A 19491-nucleotide genomic window follows, 5' to 3' on the forward strand; every position below is an offset into this window, starting at 1 on the left:
GAGTGGCCTAGCCAGTCTCCAGACCTTAATCCCATAGAACATCTGTGGAGGGAGCTGAAGGTTCGAGTTGCCAAACGTCAGCCTCGAAACCTTAATGACTTGGAGAAGATCTGCAAAGAGGAGTGGGACAAAATCCCTCCTGAGATGTGGGACAAAAGCCCTCCTGAGATGTGGGACAAAATCCCTCCTGAGATGTGTGCAAACCTGGTGGCCAACTACAAGAAACGTCTGACCACTGTGATTGCCAACAAGGGTTTTGCCACCAAGTACTAAGTCATGTTTTGCAGAGGGGTCAAATACTTATTTCCCTCATTAAAATGCAAATCAATTTAGAACATTTTTGACATGCGTTTTTCTGGATTTTGTTGTTGTTATTCTGTCTCTCACTGTTCAAATAAACCTACCATTAAAATTATAGACTGATAATTTCTTTGTCAGTGGGCAAACGTACAAAATCAGCAGGGGATCAAATACTTTTTTCCCCTCACTGTAGGTGTTTAGTCCCAGGGTCCTTAGCTTAGTGATGAGCTTCGTGGGCACTATGGTGTTGAACGCTGAGCTGTAGTCAATGAATAGCATTCTCACATAGGTGTTCCTCTTGTCCAGGTGGGAAAGGGCAGTGTGGAGTGCGATTGAGATTGCGTCATCTGTGGATCTGTTTGGGACGGTATTCGAATTGGAGTGGGTCTAGGGTTTTCCGGGATGATGGTGTTGATGTGAGCCATGACCAGCCTTTCAAAGCACTTCATGGCTACAGATGTGAGTGCTACGGGGCGGTGGTCATTTAGGCAGGTTACCTCGATGTTCTTGATACAGAAATAGAAGACATACACAGGAGAGAGAGTCTAGTTGAACATCAATCAATAAACTAAACAGAGAAACCTAACAGAGAAACTTAACAGAGAAACTAAACAGAGAAACCTAACAGAGCCTACAGAGGGGTTCTAGTTGGAATACTCTAGTGGAGTTCAGGATATTCCAGTAAATGCGTCATCTAAAGTGATAAAAGTATAAATTAAAGTTAGTTATTCAAAACTGAAAACAAGCAGCCAGACAGTAATACAAAGAAGAGTTCCAAGCTGATAATAATAATAATAATAATAATAATAATAATAATAATAATAATAATAAGGCATTTAGCAGACGCTTTTATCCAAAGCGACTTACAGTCGTGCGTGCATACATTTTTTGTGTATGGGTGGTCCCGGGGATCGAACCCACTACCTTGGCGTTACAAGCGCTGTGCTCTACCAGCTGAGCTACAGAGGACCATCATGACCGTCATGATCATGTCCCAACATGGTAAAACTACAGTAATACTAGTTTGACTTGGAGTCTGTTTAGAAGCTTGTACTGGAGGTCGTGTTCCTCACCTTGTGGCCTCTTTTATAATGTTCCGGAGGAATATCAACCGTGTGTCAAAGCTTCCTTGGATCTGCTTCAGGAAAAGGAAGATTTTTTCATAGTCTATAAAAACACAAGAGAGAAGGGAAGAGTCAAGCAGAGTGAGAGCTGCCGATTAAACTAGAACACTTTCCATTCTGGGATTTCAGACGAGAGATCAAACAATGGCAGGCTATGAAACTAGGTCTAAGGAGTAATGGTTGGAGAGAGAGTCAGTGGACTGAATGACTACCATCACACAGTCCTCTAGACATACAGGCCACAGATTAATGACAAACATCACACAGTCCTCTAGACATACAGACCACAGATTAATGACTACCATCACACAGTCATCTAGACATACAGACCACAGATTAATGACTACCATCACACAGTCATCTAGACATACAGGCCACAGATTAATGACTACCGTCACACAGTCCTCTAGACATACAGGCCACAGATTAATGACTACCATCACACAGCCCTCTAGACATACAGGCCACAGATTAATGACTACCGTCACACAGTCCTCTAGACATACAGACCACAGATTAATGACTACCGTCACACAGTCCTCTAGACATACAGACCACAGATTAATGACTACCGTCACACAGTCCTCTAGACATACAGACCACAGATTAATGACTACCATCACACAGCCCTCTAGACATACAGGCCACAGATTAATGACTACCATCACACAGTCATCTAGACATACAGTGCCTTGCAAAAGTATTCATCCCCCTTGGCGTTTTTCCTATTTTGTTGCATTACAACCTGGAATTTAAATGGATTTTTATTTGGATTTCATGTAATGGACATAAACAAAATAGTCCAAATTGGTGAAGTGAAATGAAAAAAATAACTTGATTTTTTTTTAATAAATAACGGAAAAGTGGTGTGTGCAGAATGTATGCACACTTTGCTATGAAGCCCCTAAATAAGATCTGGTGCAACCAGTTACCTTCAGAAGTCACATAATTAGTTAAATAAAGTCCACCTGTGTGCAATCTAAATGTCACATGATCTCAGTATATATACACCTGTTCTGAAAGGCCCCAGAGTCTGCAACACCACTAAGCAAGGGGCACCACCAAGCAAGCGGCACCATGAAGACCAAGGAGCTCTCCAAACAGGTCAGGGAAAAAGTTGTGGAGAAGTACAGATCAGGGATGGGTTATAAAAAAATATCTGACACTTTGAACATCCCTCGGAGCACCATTAAATCCATTATAAAAAAATGGAAAGAATACGGCACCACAACAAATCTGCCAAGAGAGGGCCGCCCACCAAAACTCACAGACCAGGCAAGGAGGGCATTAATCAGAGAGGCAACAAAGAGACCAAAGATAACCCTGAAGGAGCTGCAAAGCTCCACAGCGGAGATTGGAGTATCTGTCCATAGGACCACTTTAAGCAAACCCAACACCTCTCATCACCCCGAGAACACCATCCATAGTGGTGGCAGCATCATGCTGTGGGGATGTTTTTCATCGGCAAGGACTGGGTAACTTGTCAGAATTGAAGGAATGATGGATGGCGCTAAATACAAGGAAATTCTTGAGGGAAACCTGTTTGTCGTACAGAGATTTGAGACTGGGACGGAGGTTCACCTTCCAGCAGGACAATGACCCTAAGCATACTGCTAAAGCAACACTCGAGTGGTTTAAGGGGAAACATTTAAATGTCTTGGAATAGCCTAGTCAAAGCCCAGACCTCAATCGAATTGAGAATCTGTGGTATGACTTAAAGATTGCTGTACACCAGCGGAACCCATCCAACTTGAAGGAGCTGGAGCAGTTTTGCCTTGAAGAATGGGCAAAAATCCCAGTGGCTAGATGTGCCAAGCTTATAGAGACATACCCCAAGAGACTTGCAGCTGTAATTGCTGCAAAAGGTGGCTCTACAAAGTATTGACTTTGGGGGGGGTGAATAGTTATGCACGCTCAAGTTCTGTTATTTTGTCTTATTTCTTGTTTGTTTCAGAATATAAAATATTTTCCATCTTCAAAGTTGTAGGCATGTTGTGTAAATCAAATGATACAAACCCCACAAAAATCTATTTTAATTCCAGGTTGTAATGCAACAAAATAGGAAAAATGCCAACGGGGGTGAATACTTTGGCAAGCCACTGTCCAGGCCACAGATAACACAGCCAGTCTCTATAAACATCTGGATCTAGACCAGTATCATCATTTCCACCACAAGTTAACAATTTAAAGTCGTCAAAAAAAGTGATGAGACTTTCTCTGGTTGCCATGGTAGTGTGTTGTGTGGGCGTGGCCCCTGGTTACATACGTCTCCCTGGTTTCCGTATCTCCTTGTTGATGAGGTTCCGTAGCACGGTGTTGACCTCCAGAATCTCGCTGTTCATCACCTTCTTCAGCTCCCCGGGGGAGGGGTACCGGGGCAGACGCTCCTCCTCCACACCCCTCGTCTCTCCTTCGTCCTCACTGCCCTCCGAGAGCTCCGCCTCCCAGGGATGCCTGCTCTCCTCCTCCGTGTCCCCATCACCATCATCCTCCGTGTGGTTCCCTGGTCCGGGGCCGTCTAGAGGGGGTCCAGAGAGGATCTCTCCCTGTCTCGGCTGGGCTGCTGTCCCGGTCTCTCTCACCTCTGGGCTGTAGAGGTTCCCCGTGTGGTTCCCTGGTCCGGGGCCGCCTAGAGGGGGTCCAGAGAGGATCTCTCCTGGTCTCGGTCCTGTCCCGGTCTCTCTCACCTCTGGGCTGTAGAGGTTCCCCGTGTGGTTCCCTGGTCCGGGGCCGCCTAGAGGGGGTCCAGAGAGGATCTCTCCTGGTCTCGGTCCTGTCCCGGTCTCTCTCACCTCTGGGCTGTAGAGGTTCCCACTGTTCTCCCTCTCTGTGAGGGGGGGGGCCAGCAGGGACAGTCATTCATTCAGTTTAACATGTCAGCTACGGTCGCTTTCTTCTACAGGCTCAGCGCTTCACAGATTAGTGTTTTAACACAGAGGACCACTGACAACAATAGCTTGTGTGTGTGTGTGTGTGTGTGTGTGTGTGTGTGTATCTGTGTGTGTGTGTGTGTGTGTGTGTGTGTGTGTGTGTGTGTGTGTGTGTATCTGTGTGTGTGTGTGTGTGTGTGTGTGTGTGTATCTGTGTGTGTGTGTGTATCTGTGTGTGTGTGTGTGTGTGTGTGTGTGTGTGTGTGTGTGTGTGTGTGTGTGTGTGTGTGCGTGCGTGTGCGTGTGAGTGTCTCACCAGTGAGTGGGGTTCTGGAGGGGCTGGCTGCAGGGCTGACGGGGGGTGTATAGGTCCTGCCGGGGCGCAGTAGGGGGGACATGCACCTCCGTCTCTTAGGACCCCCGACCCCGACCCCGTGCAGGTTGGAGTCACCCCCCGGGCGCTTGCCCTTGTTCTGGGGACCCGTCACAAACTCATCCGCCTCGTCAATCATCATCCCCTAGAGAAACAGGATGAACAAATATGACATGACTAACTACAACCAATCAGAGACGTTTAAAAAAATTAATTTGTTTATTTGGACCAATCACAAAGGCTTTCTAGCTTTCTAATGTTCAACACCGTCCCTAGATGGACGTTTCTGGAAACAAAAGGAAATTGTGAGGGTCTGACCGGCTGATTTCAGACACTTTATAATGCCTAAGTGGAGGATAATGGTAGTGAGAGGTATATGGGGAGAGTGAAAGCTGTAGACAGGCAGGTCCTACCTTCTTGTCCAGTTTGAAGGGGTTTCCGAAGGTGTGCAGGCGTTTGGGTTGCTCAGGGTCTGCGTCTCTGAGGGGTTGGGGAAGGGCCTTTAGGAAGTCCTGGTAGTTCCCCATCTGGGCGATGGGGACACTGTGGAGCTGGTCTGGACAAACAGGAGGACATATGAAGGCAGAGTAGACAGGTCAGGGTTGGCCTCAAATTCAGTCTTAGTCTCTTCCTTAACAAAACTGGTAGCGAGACTAATTCCAGTTCATTTAAGAACTGAATTGCATTTCTGTGCGCACACACACACACACAACCACACACACAACCACCTGACCCACCCACACCCACCTGGGTCCTGTCCACGGAGCAGACAGCTGGTGCCGAGCAGGTTCCTCCTCATGCGGCTCAGCTGATCCAGCAGGTGCATTCTGGGAATGTCATAGGCATTCCGGAAACCCTGAGGTTTCAGACTCTACACAGAGAGAAAGAGAGATGTGGTGGTATCGTATGAAACGGTACTATGGTTTTCTAAAATGACGGTATCGTAACTTGTTGTTGCTGTGGTACTGGTATCCCACCCAACATTATTACACATATACAGTACATTCAATACGCAGAAATAGGAGATATAGAATAGTCATGTGTAGAGCTGATACAATGAATACTACATGACAGGGAATCATGGCTGTTCTAAACAACATACAGTATCTCTATGTGAACATCTCCAGAGATAACATGAAGTCTTCATCCTCAAGCATTACAGGCAAGGGCTGTTCGTCGTCAAGTGCTGCTGACCTTGTTGAGCGGCGCCAGCTGAAAGCCAGAGAAGTCTTTAGGGTTGAGGTCGAGGGGAAGGGCGGGCGTCTCTCCTGTGATGCTGGCCAGAAGCTGGGTGAAGTCTCTGCGCTGGGCCAGGGAGATGTCCCCACCGCGGGCACGCACCGTGATGCCACCCTCCGCTACCACCTTCTTAGCAACAGACGCTATCAGCCGCTCGTATTCGATCTTGGTCTGAGGAGAAAATACATGGAGGAGGAGTGAATGGAAACCAAGTGAGAATACAGTGCCTTCAGGAAGTATTCACACCCCTAGAATTTTTCCACATTTTGTTGTGTTACAGACAGGATTTATTGTCACTGGCCTCCACACAACACCCCATAATATGGGTATGCTTGTCATCGTTAAGGACTGGGGAGTTTATATTAAAAAAAAAGAATGGAGCTTAGCACAAGCAAAATCCTAGAGGAAAACCTGGTTCAGTCTGGTTTCCACCAGATACTGGGAGATGAATTCACCTTTCAGCAGGACAAGAACCTAAAATTTTTTATTTTTTTAACCAAAAAGACAGTAAAATGTTCCTGAGTGGCAGAGTTACAGTTTGACTTAAATCTGCTTGAAAATATTTTCAGGTCTTGCAAAATATTTATCTATCAATGACCAGCAAGCAATTTGACAGAGCTTGAAGATTTTTTTAAAGAATAAAATGGGCAAATGTTGCACAATCCAGGTGTGGAAAGCTCTTAGAGACTTATCCAGAAAGACTCACAGCTGTAATCGCTGCCAAAAGTGATTCTAAGATGTATTGACTCAGGGGTGTGAATAATTATGTAAATGAGATACTTCGTATATCGGTATTTCATTTACAATACATTTGCAAAAATGTCTAAAAACATGTTTTCATTTCGTTATTATGGGGTACTGTGTAGATGGGTGAGCAAAAACATTTCTGTAATCCATTTTGAATTCAGGCTGTAACAACATTATTTGGAATAAGTCAAAAGGTATGAACACTTTCTGAAGGCATGGATAGTTCTGGAACTGAATGGGAACCAAGACAGTATGCACTCACACACACACCAACCATAAACACACACACACACCAACCATAAACACACACACACACCAACCATAAACACACACACACACACACACACACACACCAACCATAAACACACACACACACCAACCATAAACACACACACACACCAACCATAAACACACACACACACACACACACACACCAACCATAAAAACACACACACACACACACCAACCATAAACACACACACACCAACCATAAACACACACACACACCAACCATAAACACACACACACACACACACACCAACCAACCATAAACACACACACACACCAACCATGAACACACACACCAACCATAAAAACACACACACACACACCAACCAACCATAAACACACACACCAACCAACCATAAACACACACACACCAACCAACCATAAGCACACACACCAACCATAAACACACACACCAACCATAAACACACACACCAACCAACCATAAGCACACACACACACACCAACCATAAACACACTAACCATAAACACACCAACCAAACACACCAACCATAAACACACCAACCATAAACACAGAGTGTCCCTACCTGCTGGCTGAGCTTCTTAAGGTAGGACACTACACTGTAACTCAGACCATACTCTATGTTATCGGCCAGGAGGTTGGGAGCTCCCATGATCCTTAGGGCCTTCCGGAGGGACTGCAGGAGAGGAAGGGGCATCGTCAAGACCACACATTGCAACCAAAATGTCACCAATCTCCATGGCAGCCATGTTAACACCTAACGGTGGATATCAGAGCCATTTATTTAGAGAGATGGGACAACTATTAGAACGGACGTCACGTCAGCGCCTTTGAGCATTCCATTTATCCATTCATGACTTTATTTAACTATTTGGGATTTTATTTTCTTGACGTTCAGTTACATAGCACTGTTTAAAATTTTGAAAATTCCATGAACTGTTATGGGTCAATATTGCCCATGGCTACCATCTCGAATGATTTGATTATTACTGTGTCATGTAAAACGCATCATCACGCAGAAACCTCAATGTCCCCTAACTCTCCAGATAAAACAGTGGCCAGCCCCATGTATAGTTGACTTACCCCAATGTAGTAGGGAGGCATGGTCTTCAGGTAGTTCTCAAACGACTGACGCCATTTCATGGAGGGCTTGAACTTGTGCACCCGGATCAAATCATCTGCAGCAAACACACAGCAGACCAGGCCTTTAGAGAGGCAGAGAACCACCACGCCCTCTGCTGGCCTGGTAGGGGCGCCACAGCGCTCTACGTCAGGGATGGAAGCGTTGGTCCAAAACAGAGCGTTTCTATTGGATAAATTCAGGTAGGTCCCACCTTGTTTTGTTTGCTTCCGTTTAAGAGATGTTTCGCAACAGAATCAGCATAATGAATACCCCACAGGGCTCGTGGGCACAATGATGCTTTTCTAGATCCTAGAGCAGGTCTCTCCAACCCTGTTTCCTGGAGAGACACCCTCCTGTAGGTTCTTAGTTGAAGTATTAGGACGGGTCCCAGGTCTTACCCAGTAGAGGCAGTACAACAGGGTCGTTGAAGTATTAGGACGGGTCCCAGGTCTTACCCAGTAGAGGCAGTACAACGGGGTAGTTAGAGTATTAGGACGGGTCCCAGGTCTTACCCAGTAGAGGCAGTACAACAGGGTAGTTAGAGTATTAGGACGGGTCCCAGGTCTTACCCAGTAGAGGCAGTACAACAGGGTAGTTAGAGTATTAGGACCGGGGTCCCAGGTCTTACCCAGTAGAGGCAGTACAACAGGGTAGTTAGAGTATTGGGACGGGTCCCAGGTCTTACCCAGTAGAGGCAGTACAACAGGGTAGTTAGAGTATTAGGGACGGGTCCCAGGTCTTACCCAGTAGAGGCAGTACAACAGGGTAGTTAGAGTATTAGGACGGGTCCCAGGTCTTACCCAGTAGAGGCAGTACAACAGGGTAGTTAGAGTATTAGGACGGGTCCCAGGTCTTATCCGTAAGGCAGTACAACAGGGTAGTTAGAGTATTAGGACGGTCCCAGGTCTTATCCAGTAGAGGCAGTACAACAGGGTAGTTGAAGTATTGGGGACGGGTCCCAGGTCTTACCCAGTGGGGCAGTACAACAGGGTAGTTAGAGTATTAGGACGGGTCCCAGGTCTTACCCAGTAGAGGCAGTACAACAGGGTAGTTAGGTATTGGACGGGTCCCAGGTCTTACCCAGTAGAGCAGTACAACAGGGTAGTTGAAGTATTAGGACGGGTCCCAGGTCTTACCCAGTAGAGGCAGTACAACGGGGTAGTTAGAGTATTAGGACGGGTCCCAGGTCTTACCCAGTAGAGGCAGTACAACGGGGTAGTTAGAGTATTAGGGACGGGTCCCAGGTCTTACCCAGTAGAGGCAGTACAACAGGGTAGTTAGAGTATTAGGGACGGGTCCCAGGTCTTACCCAGTAGAGGCAGTACAACAGGGTAGTTAGAGTATTAGAACGGGTCCCAGGTCTTACCCAGTAGAGGCAGTACAACAGGGTAGTTAGAGTATTAGGGCGGGTCCCAGGTCTTACCCAGTAGAGGCAGTACAACAGGGTAGTTAGAGTATTAGGGCGGGTCCCAGGTCTTACCCAGTAGAGGCAGTACAACAGGGTAGTTAGAGTATTGGAGCGGGTCCCAGGTCTTACCCAGTAGAGGCAGTACAACAGGGTAGTTAGAGTATTAGGACCGGGTCCCAGGTCTTACCCAGTAGAGGCAGTACAACAGGGTAGTTAGAGTATTAGGGCGGGTCCCAGGTCTTCCCAGTAGAGGCAGTACAACAGGGTAGTTAGAGTATTAGGACGGGTCCCAGGTCTTACCCAGTAGAGGCAGTACAACAGGGTAGTTAGAGTATTAGGACGGGTCCCAGGTCTTGCCCAGTAGAGGCAGTACAACAGGGTAGTTAGAGTATTAGGAACGGGTCCCAGGTCTTACCCAGTAGAGGCAGTACAACAGGGTAGTTAGAGTATTAGGACGGGTCCCAGGTCTTACCCAGTAGAGGCAGTACAACAGGGTAGTTAGAGTATTAGGACGGGTCCCAGGTCTTACCCAGTAGAGGCAGTACAACAGGGTAGTTGGAGTATTAGGACGGTCCCGGTCTTACCCAGTAGAGGCAGTACAACAGGGTCGTTAGAGTATTAGGACGGGTCCCAGGTCTTACCCAGTAGAGGCAGTACAACAGGGTAGTTAGAGTATTAGGACGGGTCCCAGGTCTTACCCAGTAGAGGCAGTACAACAGGGTAGTTGAAGTATTAGGACGGGTCCCAGGTCTTACCCAGTAGAGGCAGTACAACAGGGTCGTTAGAGTATTAGGACGGGTCCAGGTCTTACCCAGTAGAGCAGTACAACAGGGTAGTTAGAGTATTAGGACGGGTCCCAGGTCTTACCCAGTAGAGGCAGTACAACAGGGTAGTTAGAGTATTAGGACGGGTCCCAGGTCTTACCCAGTAGAGGCAGTACAACAGGGTAGTTAGAGTATTAGGACGGGTCCCAGGTCTTACCCAGTAGAGGCAGTACAACGGGGTAGTTAGAGTATTAGGACGGGTCCCAGGTCTTACCCAGTAGAGGCAGTACAACGGGGTAGTTAGAGTATTAGGACGGGTCCCAGGTCTTACCCAGTAGAGGCAGTACAACAGGGTAGTTAGAGTATTAGGACGGGTCCCAGGTCTTACCCAGTAGAGGCAGTACAACAGGGTAGTTAGAGTATTAGGACGGGTCCCAGGTCTTACCCAGTAGAGGCAGTACAACAGGGTAGTTGTAGGGCATGACAAACAGGTTGACACAGTTGAGAGCTGTGCTGGCCTTCAGGTAGCCAAAGGGCTGGCCCAGGTCACTGTACTTGGCACTGTTACTTACAAATACCTAGAGGGGAAGAGGAACGAGGGGGGAGGGAGGGAGGGGGGGGGGGGGGGGGGAGGGAGGGAGGGAGGGGGGGAGGGGGGAGGGGGGGAGGGAGGGAGGGAGGAAAAAAAACAGAGTGAGAGACAAACAAGTCCACCTAATGGGATTTACTGAATCAGATCCCGGTATATACAAAGGAAGGAAATATGGAATTACATGGATACTATTTTATCACTTCACTGGTAAGGACAAAAGAGTGTGCTGAGTATTTAGAGTGGATGAGGGTGTTGTGTAGTGTTGTGTGTAGTGTAGTGTGTAGTTGTGTATTGTGTGTAGTATTGTGTGTAGTATTGTGTGTAGCATTGTGTGTAGCATTGTGTGTAGCATTGTGTGTAGTGTAGTATTGTGTGTAGTGTTCTGTGTAGTATTGTGTGTAGTATTGTGTGTAGCATTGTGTGTAGCGTAGTGTGTAGTGTAGTATTGTGTGTAGTGTTCTGTGTAGTATTGTGTGTAGTATTGTGTCTAGGAAAGCTTTGTGTGTTGTGTAGTATTGTGTGTAGTGTAGTGTAGTGTGTAGTGTTGTGTGTAGTGTAGCATTGTGTGTAGTGTTGTGTGTAGTGTTGTGTGTAGGAAAGCTTTGTGTGTTGTGTAGTATAATGCTGTGTATCGTGTGGTTGTGTACCTGCCAGCAGGTGTGAGGGGCCTTCCTCTCCAGGATGTATTGTGTGAGGGGCGAAGGCTCCAGCTCGTACTTGTCAAAGGGAACCTTGTCTATCACCATGGGCTCAGCATCCAGGCAGGAGAAGCGCACGTGGGGGTGTACCGAGCGGGGGGGCTGGGAGAGGGGCAATACAAGTTGGACATCAGAGAAAACATACAGAAATACACAATAGGTTTGGGCGGTATAACGTATACCGGGGTATTTGGAAATAGCCACGGGATGGTTTTTCCAATAGCGTCAAAACTATTAAAAAAAAAAAAAAGTTATTCTATAAATATTTGTAGCTATTCTTTAAGTAAACACCTGCAGTCAGCTTGTGCAATGTGTTAGGAGATAAAGCAGATCACGTTCTTCATTTCACCAGTCACATTATTTTACGTTAGGAAGCTTAAGTGGTTCCCCCAGAACAGTTGAGCCAGTCACCTGTTTGTTTGTTAATAGAACAACAGGAGAAAGTGTGAGCAGGGGAGTCCAGTTGTGTGTTGACAGGGGTCCCGTTTTATATTGAAAGTCAACAGTGTTTTCTTGTTTCAACAGAGTGATCAGGGGACGTGCAACTGTAGTGCTCCTTCACAGAAAATACATTAGTGTAACACATTCGGCAGAAAATAGCTTCGTTTTCATCAGACGACAACAGAAGTGCAACGCTATTTGGCTGGCAGCCACACAAGTAAATGAGCTTACAATGAAAAAGCAAGGTCTTTTTGCAAAAACAAATCATGGCCATCATATTTCAAAATGTTTAGGCCTATCATAGAAAGAATGTAGCCTGCTACATTTCCTAATGTTTTGCTTAAAAGTTAATCTTGCATTTTACCAGAGAAATGTAGGCTGGTTAAACCGAGAAAAGTACCAGAAAAAAGTAGCTCCACATCGGTCAGAGCTGTCTGCTGATAAAATGCCCATTTGTGAATTCTCATCCGAGTTTAGAAGGGCAACTGAAGCCCAAAATGAGTCTGATGCCGAGCTGAATTTACAATAAGAATAAATTTAAATCTGCATTTACAAAACGCAGCAAGATATTTCTTATAGCAGGCAGGCCCGTTGCCCTAGCGACTCCACACAGACACAATGTGTAGACATACTGGTAGAGAGCCAGTACTGTTCTTCCTTCGGACAAGTATGCGTCAAAACTTCGTTCATTTGCACAACGTCTCTAGTTCACATTCGCTTGTAAATGTCCAAACTCACCAAAAATGACATTCGGTAGCGCCTACCTATATATGTATACCTTTATGAGCTGGATTGCCTGTCTTTGCAATTAGTTTATTTTCGTTTACGCTCGTTAGCATATTTAGCTAGCAGCCTCCATAGAAATTCACAATTATTGTGCTAATGTGTTAGCATTCTGGTAATAGACGCCCAATGGGCTACATTTTTGGCGCCCCCTTATGTAATAAGACGGTAACACCGTAAATCCCGGGGTGAGAGAAGGACGGTATGAAGGTAGGAAAATCTGGATACCGCCCAACCCTAACACACACACCAACATCACTCTTCCTTCTCTCTCTCACACACACACACACACACACACACACACACACACACACACGCTCGCAAACACAAGCACAAAACGCGCAAACACACACACGCGCAAACACACGCACGCGCAAACACATACACACGAGCAAACATACACACGCGCAAACACACACACACCCCCTTGCTCTCTTACCAGGGTGGGGGAGTTAGTGTCGGGCCAGAAGGCTTCAGGAATGGGCCAGTGTCCGATGGGCACACCAGTCTTGGGGTTGGGTCGTACGTAGATCAGCTTGCGGCAGCAGTGCCAGGACTGGGGGCCGGACTTCAGGATCTCATCTGGACACAGAGACAGAAAGAGAGTTAAATGAAGTGAATCAGATCTACACCTGCATAGAGGCTAGGGGAACGAAAAACAACTGGCTGTCAATAAGACAAATCTCAATTGCATTCTCCTCGCCTCCTTCAAGGGACCTCTGGCTCTCTCATCCAATGGGTTTTGAGAAGGAGGCGAGGAGAGGACGCAATGAATATTCAATTGAGACTGTCCCCATCAATCTCTCCCTCTCACGCTCTCTCTCCCCTGTGAAAGTGATGCCATCCTAAATCACACTTCCGCAGTCAATCCCTGAATCTTATGAATTGGTTTGAGGATTATATCAAATTCTTGCAGTAATTTAAGATATATATAAAATTATATCTGTGTTTGTGGATATATTTACTTCTGCCAGATGCCTTTTATGAAGTTTTTGCACTGAAGACCATTGTACCACGTTTTGACCATTAAAGATCACATCCTGGGACTTCCGTCACTATGATAGCGTCTTACCCTCTCCAGAAGAGGGGTCAGGGCCTGTCTTCTCAAAGCTGATGACGACTCCACTCTGGATCTTCTGCAGCAGAGATTCCAGACACTGGTTCAACATGCGCTGAGAGAACACACTGTAGGAGCGGCCTGGGAGAGAAAGAGAGAAACACACACACACACACACACACACACACACACACACACACACACACACACACACACACACACACACACACACACACACACACACACACACACACACACACACACACACACACACACACACACACACACACACACACACACACACACACACACACACACACACACACACACACACACACCTCATTAGCCTGAGCCATTGTAGCATGTAGAGTCCCAGTAGTAGTAGTAGTAGCATGTAGAGTCCCAGTAGTAGTGGTAGTAGTAGTAGTAGTAGTAGTAGTAGTAGTAGTAGTAGTAGTAGTAGCATGTAGAGTCCCAGTAGTAGTGGTAGTAGTAGCATGTAGAGTCCCAGTAGTAGTAGTAGTAGTAGTAGTAGTAGTAGTAGTAGTAGTAGTAGTAGTAGCAGCATGTAGAGTCCCAGTAGTAGTAGTAGTAGTAGTAGTAGTAGTAGTAGTAGCATGTAGAGTCCCAGTAGTAGTAGTAGTAGTAGTAGTAGCATGTAGAGTCCCAGTAGTAGTAGTAGTAGTAGTAGTAGTAGTAGTAGTAGCATGTAGAGTCCCAGTAGTAGTAGTAGTAGTAGTAGTAGCATGTAGAGTCCCAGTAGTAGTAGTAGTAGTAGTAGTAGTAGTAGTAGCATGTAGAGTCCCAGTAGTAGTAGTAGTAGTAGTAGCATGTAGAGTCCCAGTAGTAGTAGTAGTAGTAGTAGTAGTAGTAGTAGTAGTAGTAGCAGCATGTAGAGTCCCAGTAGTAGTAGTAGTAGTAGTAGTAGTAGTAGTAGCATGTAGAGTCCCAGTAGTAGTAGTAGTAGTAGTAGTAGTAGTATGTAGAGTCCAAGTAGTAGTAGTAGTAGCATGTAGAGTCCCAGTAGTAGTTAGTAGTAGTAGTAGTAGTAGTAGTAGTAGTAGTAGTAGTAGTAGTAGTAGTAGCATGTAGAGTCCCAGTAGTAGTGGTAGTAGTAGCATGTAGAGTCCCAGTAGTAGTAGTAGTAGTAGTAGTAGTAGTAGTAGTAGTAGTAGTAGTAGTAGTAGCAGCATGTAGAGTCCCAGTAGTAGTAGTAGTAGTAGTAGTAGTAGTAGTAGGTCCTAGAGTAGTAGTAGTAGTAGCATGTAGAGTCCCAGTAGTAGTAGTAGTAGTAGTAGTAGCATGTAGAGTCCCAGTAGTAGTAGTAGTAGCATGTAGAGTCCCAGTAGTAGTAGTAGTAGTAGTAGTAGTAGTAGTAGCAGTAGCATGTAGAGTCCCAGTAGTAGTAGTAGTAGTAGTAGTAGTAGTAGTAGTAGTAGTAGTAGTAGTAGTAGCATGTAGAGTCCCAGTAGTAGTAGTAGTAGCATGTAGAGTCCCAGTAGTAGTAGTAGTAGTAGTAGTAGTTAGTAGCATGTAGAGTCCCAGTAGTAGTAGTAGCTAGAGTCCCAGTAGTAGTAGTAGTAGTAGTAGTAGTAGTAGCATGTAGAGTCCCAGTAGTAGTAGTAGTAGCATGTAGAGTCCCAGTAGTAGTAGTAGTAGTAGTAGTAGTAGCATGTAGAGTCCCAGTAGTAGTAGTAGTAGTAGCATGTAGAGTCCCAGTAGTAGTAGTAGTAGTAGTAGCATGTAGAGTCCCAGTAGTAGTAGTAGTAGTAGTAGTAGCATGTAGAGTCCCAGTAGTAGTAGTAGTAGTAGTAGCATGTAGAGTCCCAGTAGTAGTAGTAGTAGTAGTAGCATGTAGAGTCGCAGTAGTAGTAGTAGTAGTAGTAGTGCATGTAGAGTCCCAGTAGTAGTAGTAGTAGTAGTATAGTAGTAGTAGCATGTAGAGTCCCAGTAGTAGTAGTAGTAGTATGTAGAGTCCCAGTAGTAGTAGTAGTAGTAGTAGTCATGTAGAGTCCCAGTAGTAGTAGTAGTAGTAGTAGTAGTAGTAGTAGCATGTAGAGTCCCAGTAGTAGTAGTAGTAGTAGTAGAGTCCCAGTAGTAGTAGTAGCATGTAGAGTCCCAGTAGTAGTAGTAGTAGTAGTAGTAGCATGTAGAGTCCCAGTAGTAGTAGTAGTAGTAGCATGTAGAGTCCCAGTAGTAGTAGTAGTAGTAGTAGTAGTAGTAGTAGTAGTAGCATGTAGAGTCCCAGTAGTAGTAGTAGTAGTAGCTAGCATGTAGAGTCCCAGTAGTAGTAGTAGTAGTAGTAGTAGTCAGTAGTAGTAGTAGTAGTAGTAGTAGCATGTAGAGTCCCAGTAGTAGTAGTAGTAGTAGCATGTAGTAGTCCAGTAGTAGTAGTAGTAGTAGCATGTAGAGTCCCAGTAGTAGTAGTAGTAGTAGTAGTATGTAGAGTCCCAGTAGTAGTAGTAGTAGTAGCATGTAGAGTCCCAGTAGTAGTAGTAGTAGCACATGTAGAGTCCCAGTAGTAGTAGTAGTAGTAGTAGTAGCATGTAGTAGTAGTAGTAGTAGTAGTAGTAGCATGTAGAGTCCCAGTAGTAGTAGTAGTAGCATGTAGAGTCCCAGTAGTAGTAGTAGTAGTAGTAGTAGTAGTAGTAGTAGTAGTAGCATGTAGAGTCCCAGTAGTAGTAGTAGTAGTAGTAGTAGTAGTAGTAGTAGTAGTAGTAGTAGTAGTAGTAGCATGTAGAGTCCCAGTAGTAGTAGTAGTAGTAGTAGTAGTAGTAGCATGTAGAGTCCCAGTAGTAGTAGTAGTAGTAGTAGTAGCATGTAGAGTCCCAGTAGTAGTAGTAGTAGTAGTAGTAGTAGTAGTAGTAGCATGTAGAGTCCCAGTAGTAGTAGTAGTAGTAGTAGTAGTAGTAGTAGTAGTAGTAGTAGTAGTAGTAGTAGTAGTAGTAGTAGTAGTAGTAGTAGTAGCATGTAGAGTCCCAGTAGTAGTAGTAGTAGTAGTAGTAGTAGCATGTAGAGTCCCAGTAGTAGTAGTAGTAGTAGTAGTAGTAGTAGTAGTAGTAGTAGCATGTAGAGTCCCAGTAGTAGTAGTAGTAGTAGTAGTAGTAGTAGTAGTAGTAGTAGTAGTAGTAGTAGTAGTAGTAGTAGCATGTAGAGTCCCAGTAGTAGTAGTAGTAGCATGTAGAGTCCCAGTAGTAGTAGTAGTAGTAGTAGTAGTAGTAGTAGTAGTAGTAGTAGTAGTAGTAGCAGCATGTAGAGTCCCAGTAGTAGTAGTAGTAGTAGTAGTAGTAGTAGTAGTAGTAGTAGCATGTAGAGTCCCAGTAGTAGTAGTAGTAGTAGTAGTAGTAGCATGTAGAGTCCCAGTAGTAGTAGTAGTAGTAGTAGTAGTAGTAGCATGTAGAGTCCCAGTAGTAGTAGTAGTAGTAGCGTAGCATGTAGAGTCCCAGTAGTAGTAGTAGTAGTAGTAGATCCCAGTAGTAGTAGTAGTCGTAGAGTCCCAGTAGTAGTAGTAGTAGTAGTAGTAGTAGTAGTAGCATGTAGAGTCCCAGTAGTAGTAGTAGTAGTAGTAGCATGTAGAGTCCCAGTAGTAGTAGTAGTAGCATGTAGAGTCCCAGTAGTAGTAGTAGTAGTAGTAGTAGTAGTAGCATGTAGAGGCCCAGTAGTAGTAGTAGCAGCATGTAGAGTCCCAGTAGTAGTAGTAGTACGAGGTCAGTAGTAGTAGTAGTAGCATGTAGAGTCCCAGTAGTAGTAGTAGTAGTAGGTAGTAGCATGTAGAGTCCCAGTAGTAGTAGTAGTAGTAGTCATGTAGAGTCCCAGTAGTAGTAGTAGTAGTAGTAGTGACATGTAGAGTCCCAGTAGTAGTAGTAGTAGTGTAGATTAGTAGTAGTAGCAGTAGTAGTAGTAGTAGTAGTAGCATGTAGAGTCCCTGTAGTAGTAGTAGTAGTAGTAGTAGTGGTAGTAGTAGCATGTAGAGTCCCAGTAGTAGTAGTAGTAGTAGTAGTAGTAGCATGTAGAGTCCCAGTATTAGTAGTAGTAGTAGTAGCATGTAGAGTCCCAGTAGTAGTAGTAGTAGTAGTAGCATGTAGAGTCCCAGTAGTAGTAGTAGTAGTAGCATGTAGAGTCCCAGTAGTAGTAGTAGTAGTAGTAGTAGTAGCATGTAGAGTCCCAGTAGTAGTAGTAGTAGTAGTAGTCCCAGTAGTAGTAGTAGTAGTAGTAGTAGCATGTAGAGTCCCAGTAGTAGTAGTAGTAGTAGCATGTAGAGTCCCAGTAGTAGTAGTAGTAGTAGTGCATGTAGAGTCCCAGTAGTAGTAGTAGTGCATGTAGAGTCCCGTAGTAGTAGTAGTAGTAGTGGTAGTAGTAGCATGTAGAGTCCCAGTAGTAGTAGTAGTAGTAGTAGTAGCATGTAGAGTCCCAGTATTAGTAGTAGTAGTAGTAGCATGTAGAGTCCCAGTAGTAGTAGTAGTAGTAGTAGTAGTAGTAGTAGTAGTAGTAGCATGTAGAGTCCCAGTAGTAGTAGTAGTAGTAGTAGCATGTAGAGTCCCAGTAGTAGTAGTAGTAGTAGCATGTAGAGTCCCAGTAGTAGTAGTAGTAGTAGTCCCAGTAGTAGTAGTAGTAGTAGTAGTAGCATGTAGAGTCCCAGTAGTAGTAGTAGTAGTAGTAGTATGTAGAGTCCCAGTAGTAGTAGTAGTAGTATGTAGAGCAGTAGTAGTAGTAGTAGCATGTAGAGTCCCAGTAGTAGTAGTAGTAGTAGCATGTAGAGTCCCAGTAGTAGTAGTAGTAGTAGTAGTAGTAGCATGTAGAGTCCCAGTAGTAGTAGTAGTAGTAGTAGTAGCATGTAGAGTCCCAGTAGTAGTAGTAGTAGTAGCATGTAGAGTCCCAGTAGTAGTAGTAGTAGCATGTAGAGTCCCAGTAGTAGTAGTAGTAGTAGTAGTAGTAGTAGTAGTAGTAGTAGTAGTAGTAGTAGTAGTAGTAGTAGCATGTAGAGTCCCAGTAGTAGTAGTAGTAGTAGCATGTAGAGTCCCAGTAGTAGTAGTAGTAGTAGTAGTAGTAGTAGTAGTAGCATGTAGAGTCCCAGTAGTAGTAGTAGTAGTAGTAGTAGTAGTAGTAGTAGTAGTAGTAGCATGTAGAGTCCCAGTAGTAGTAGTAGTAGTAGTAGTAGTAGTAGTAGTAGTAGTAGTAGTAGCATGTAGAGTCCCAGTAGTAGTAGTAGTAGTAGCATGTAGAGTCCCAGTAGTAGTAGTAGTAGTAGTAGTAGTAGTAGTAGTAGTAGTAGTAGTAGTAGTAGCATGTAGAGTCCCAGTAGTAGTAGTAGTAGTAGCATGTAGAGTCCCAGTAGTAGTAGTAGTAGTAGTAGTAGTAGCATGTAGAGTCCCAGTAGTAGTAGTAGTAGTAGTAGTAGTAGTAGTAGTAGCATGTAGAGTCCCAGTAGTAGTAGTAGTAGTAGTAGTAGTAGTCATGTAGAGTCCCAGTAGTAGTAGTAGTAGTAGCATGTAGAGTCCCAGTAGTAGTAGTAGTAGCATGTAGAGTCCCAGTAGTAGTAGTAGTAGTAGTAGTAGTAGTAGCATGTAGAGGCCCAGTAGTAGTAGTAGCAGCATGTAGAGTCCCAGTAGTAGTAGTAGCATGTAGAGTCCCAGTAGTAGTAGTAGTAGCATGTAGAGTCCCAGTAGTAGTAGTAGTAGTAGTAGTAGTGCATGTAGAGTCCCAG

The 19491-nt window shown here is 44.9% G+C and overlaps 1 protein-coding gene across 2 annotated transcripts in view; it reads right to left on the minus strand.

Moving 5' to 3' along the window:
• The window catches only part of LOC121536439 (integrator complex subunit 6-like), a 43223-nt gene that overhangs the window by 2311 nt on the left and 21421 nt on the right, over positions 1–19491 (minus strand). The window contains exons 6-18 of one of the 2 annotated variants that reach the window (XM_045206770.1): positions 13803–13928; positions 13170–13312; positions 11456–11608; positions 10662–10794; positions 8005–8099; positions 7487–7597; positions 5862–6077; positions 5415–5538; positions 5081–5223; positions 4611–4812; positions 4112–4251; positions 3691–4006; positions 1374–1467 (exon numbers count right to left, since the gene is read on the minus strand). In XM_045206770.1, coding sequence (XP_045062705.1) covers positions 1374–1467; positions 3691–4006; positions 4112–4251; positions 4611–4812; positions 5081–5223; positions 5415–5538; positions 5862–6077; positions 7487–7597; positions 8005–8099; positions 10662–10794; positions 11456–11608; positions 13170–13312; positions 13803–13928 — 1996 coding nt within the window. Of the gene's footprint in view, positions 1–1373; positions 1468–3690; positions 4252–4610; positions 4813–5080; positions 5224–5414; positions 5539–5861; positions 6078–7486; positions 7598–8004; positions 8100–10661; positions 10795–11455; positions 11609–13169; positions 13313–13802; positions 13929–19491 lie in introns of both variants that reach the window. The other variant, XM_041843698.2, reaches the window with a different exon arrangement.

This window comes from Coregonus clupeaformis, chromosome 23, assembly GCF_020615455.1.
Source record: "Coregonus clupeaformis isolate EN_2021a chromosome 23, ASM2061545v1, whole genome shotgun sequence".
Classification (NCBI taxonomy): domain Eukaryota; kingdom Metazoa; phylum Chordata; class Actinopteri; order Salmoniformes; family Salmonidae; genus Coregonus; species Coregonus clupeaformis.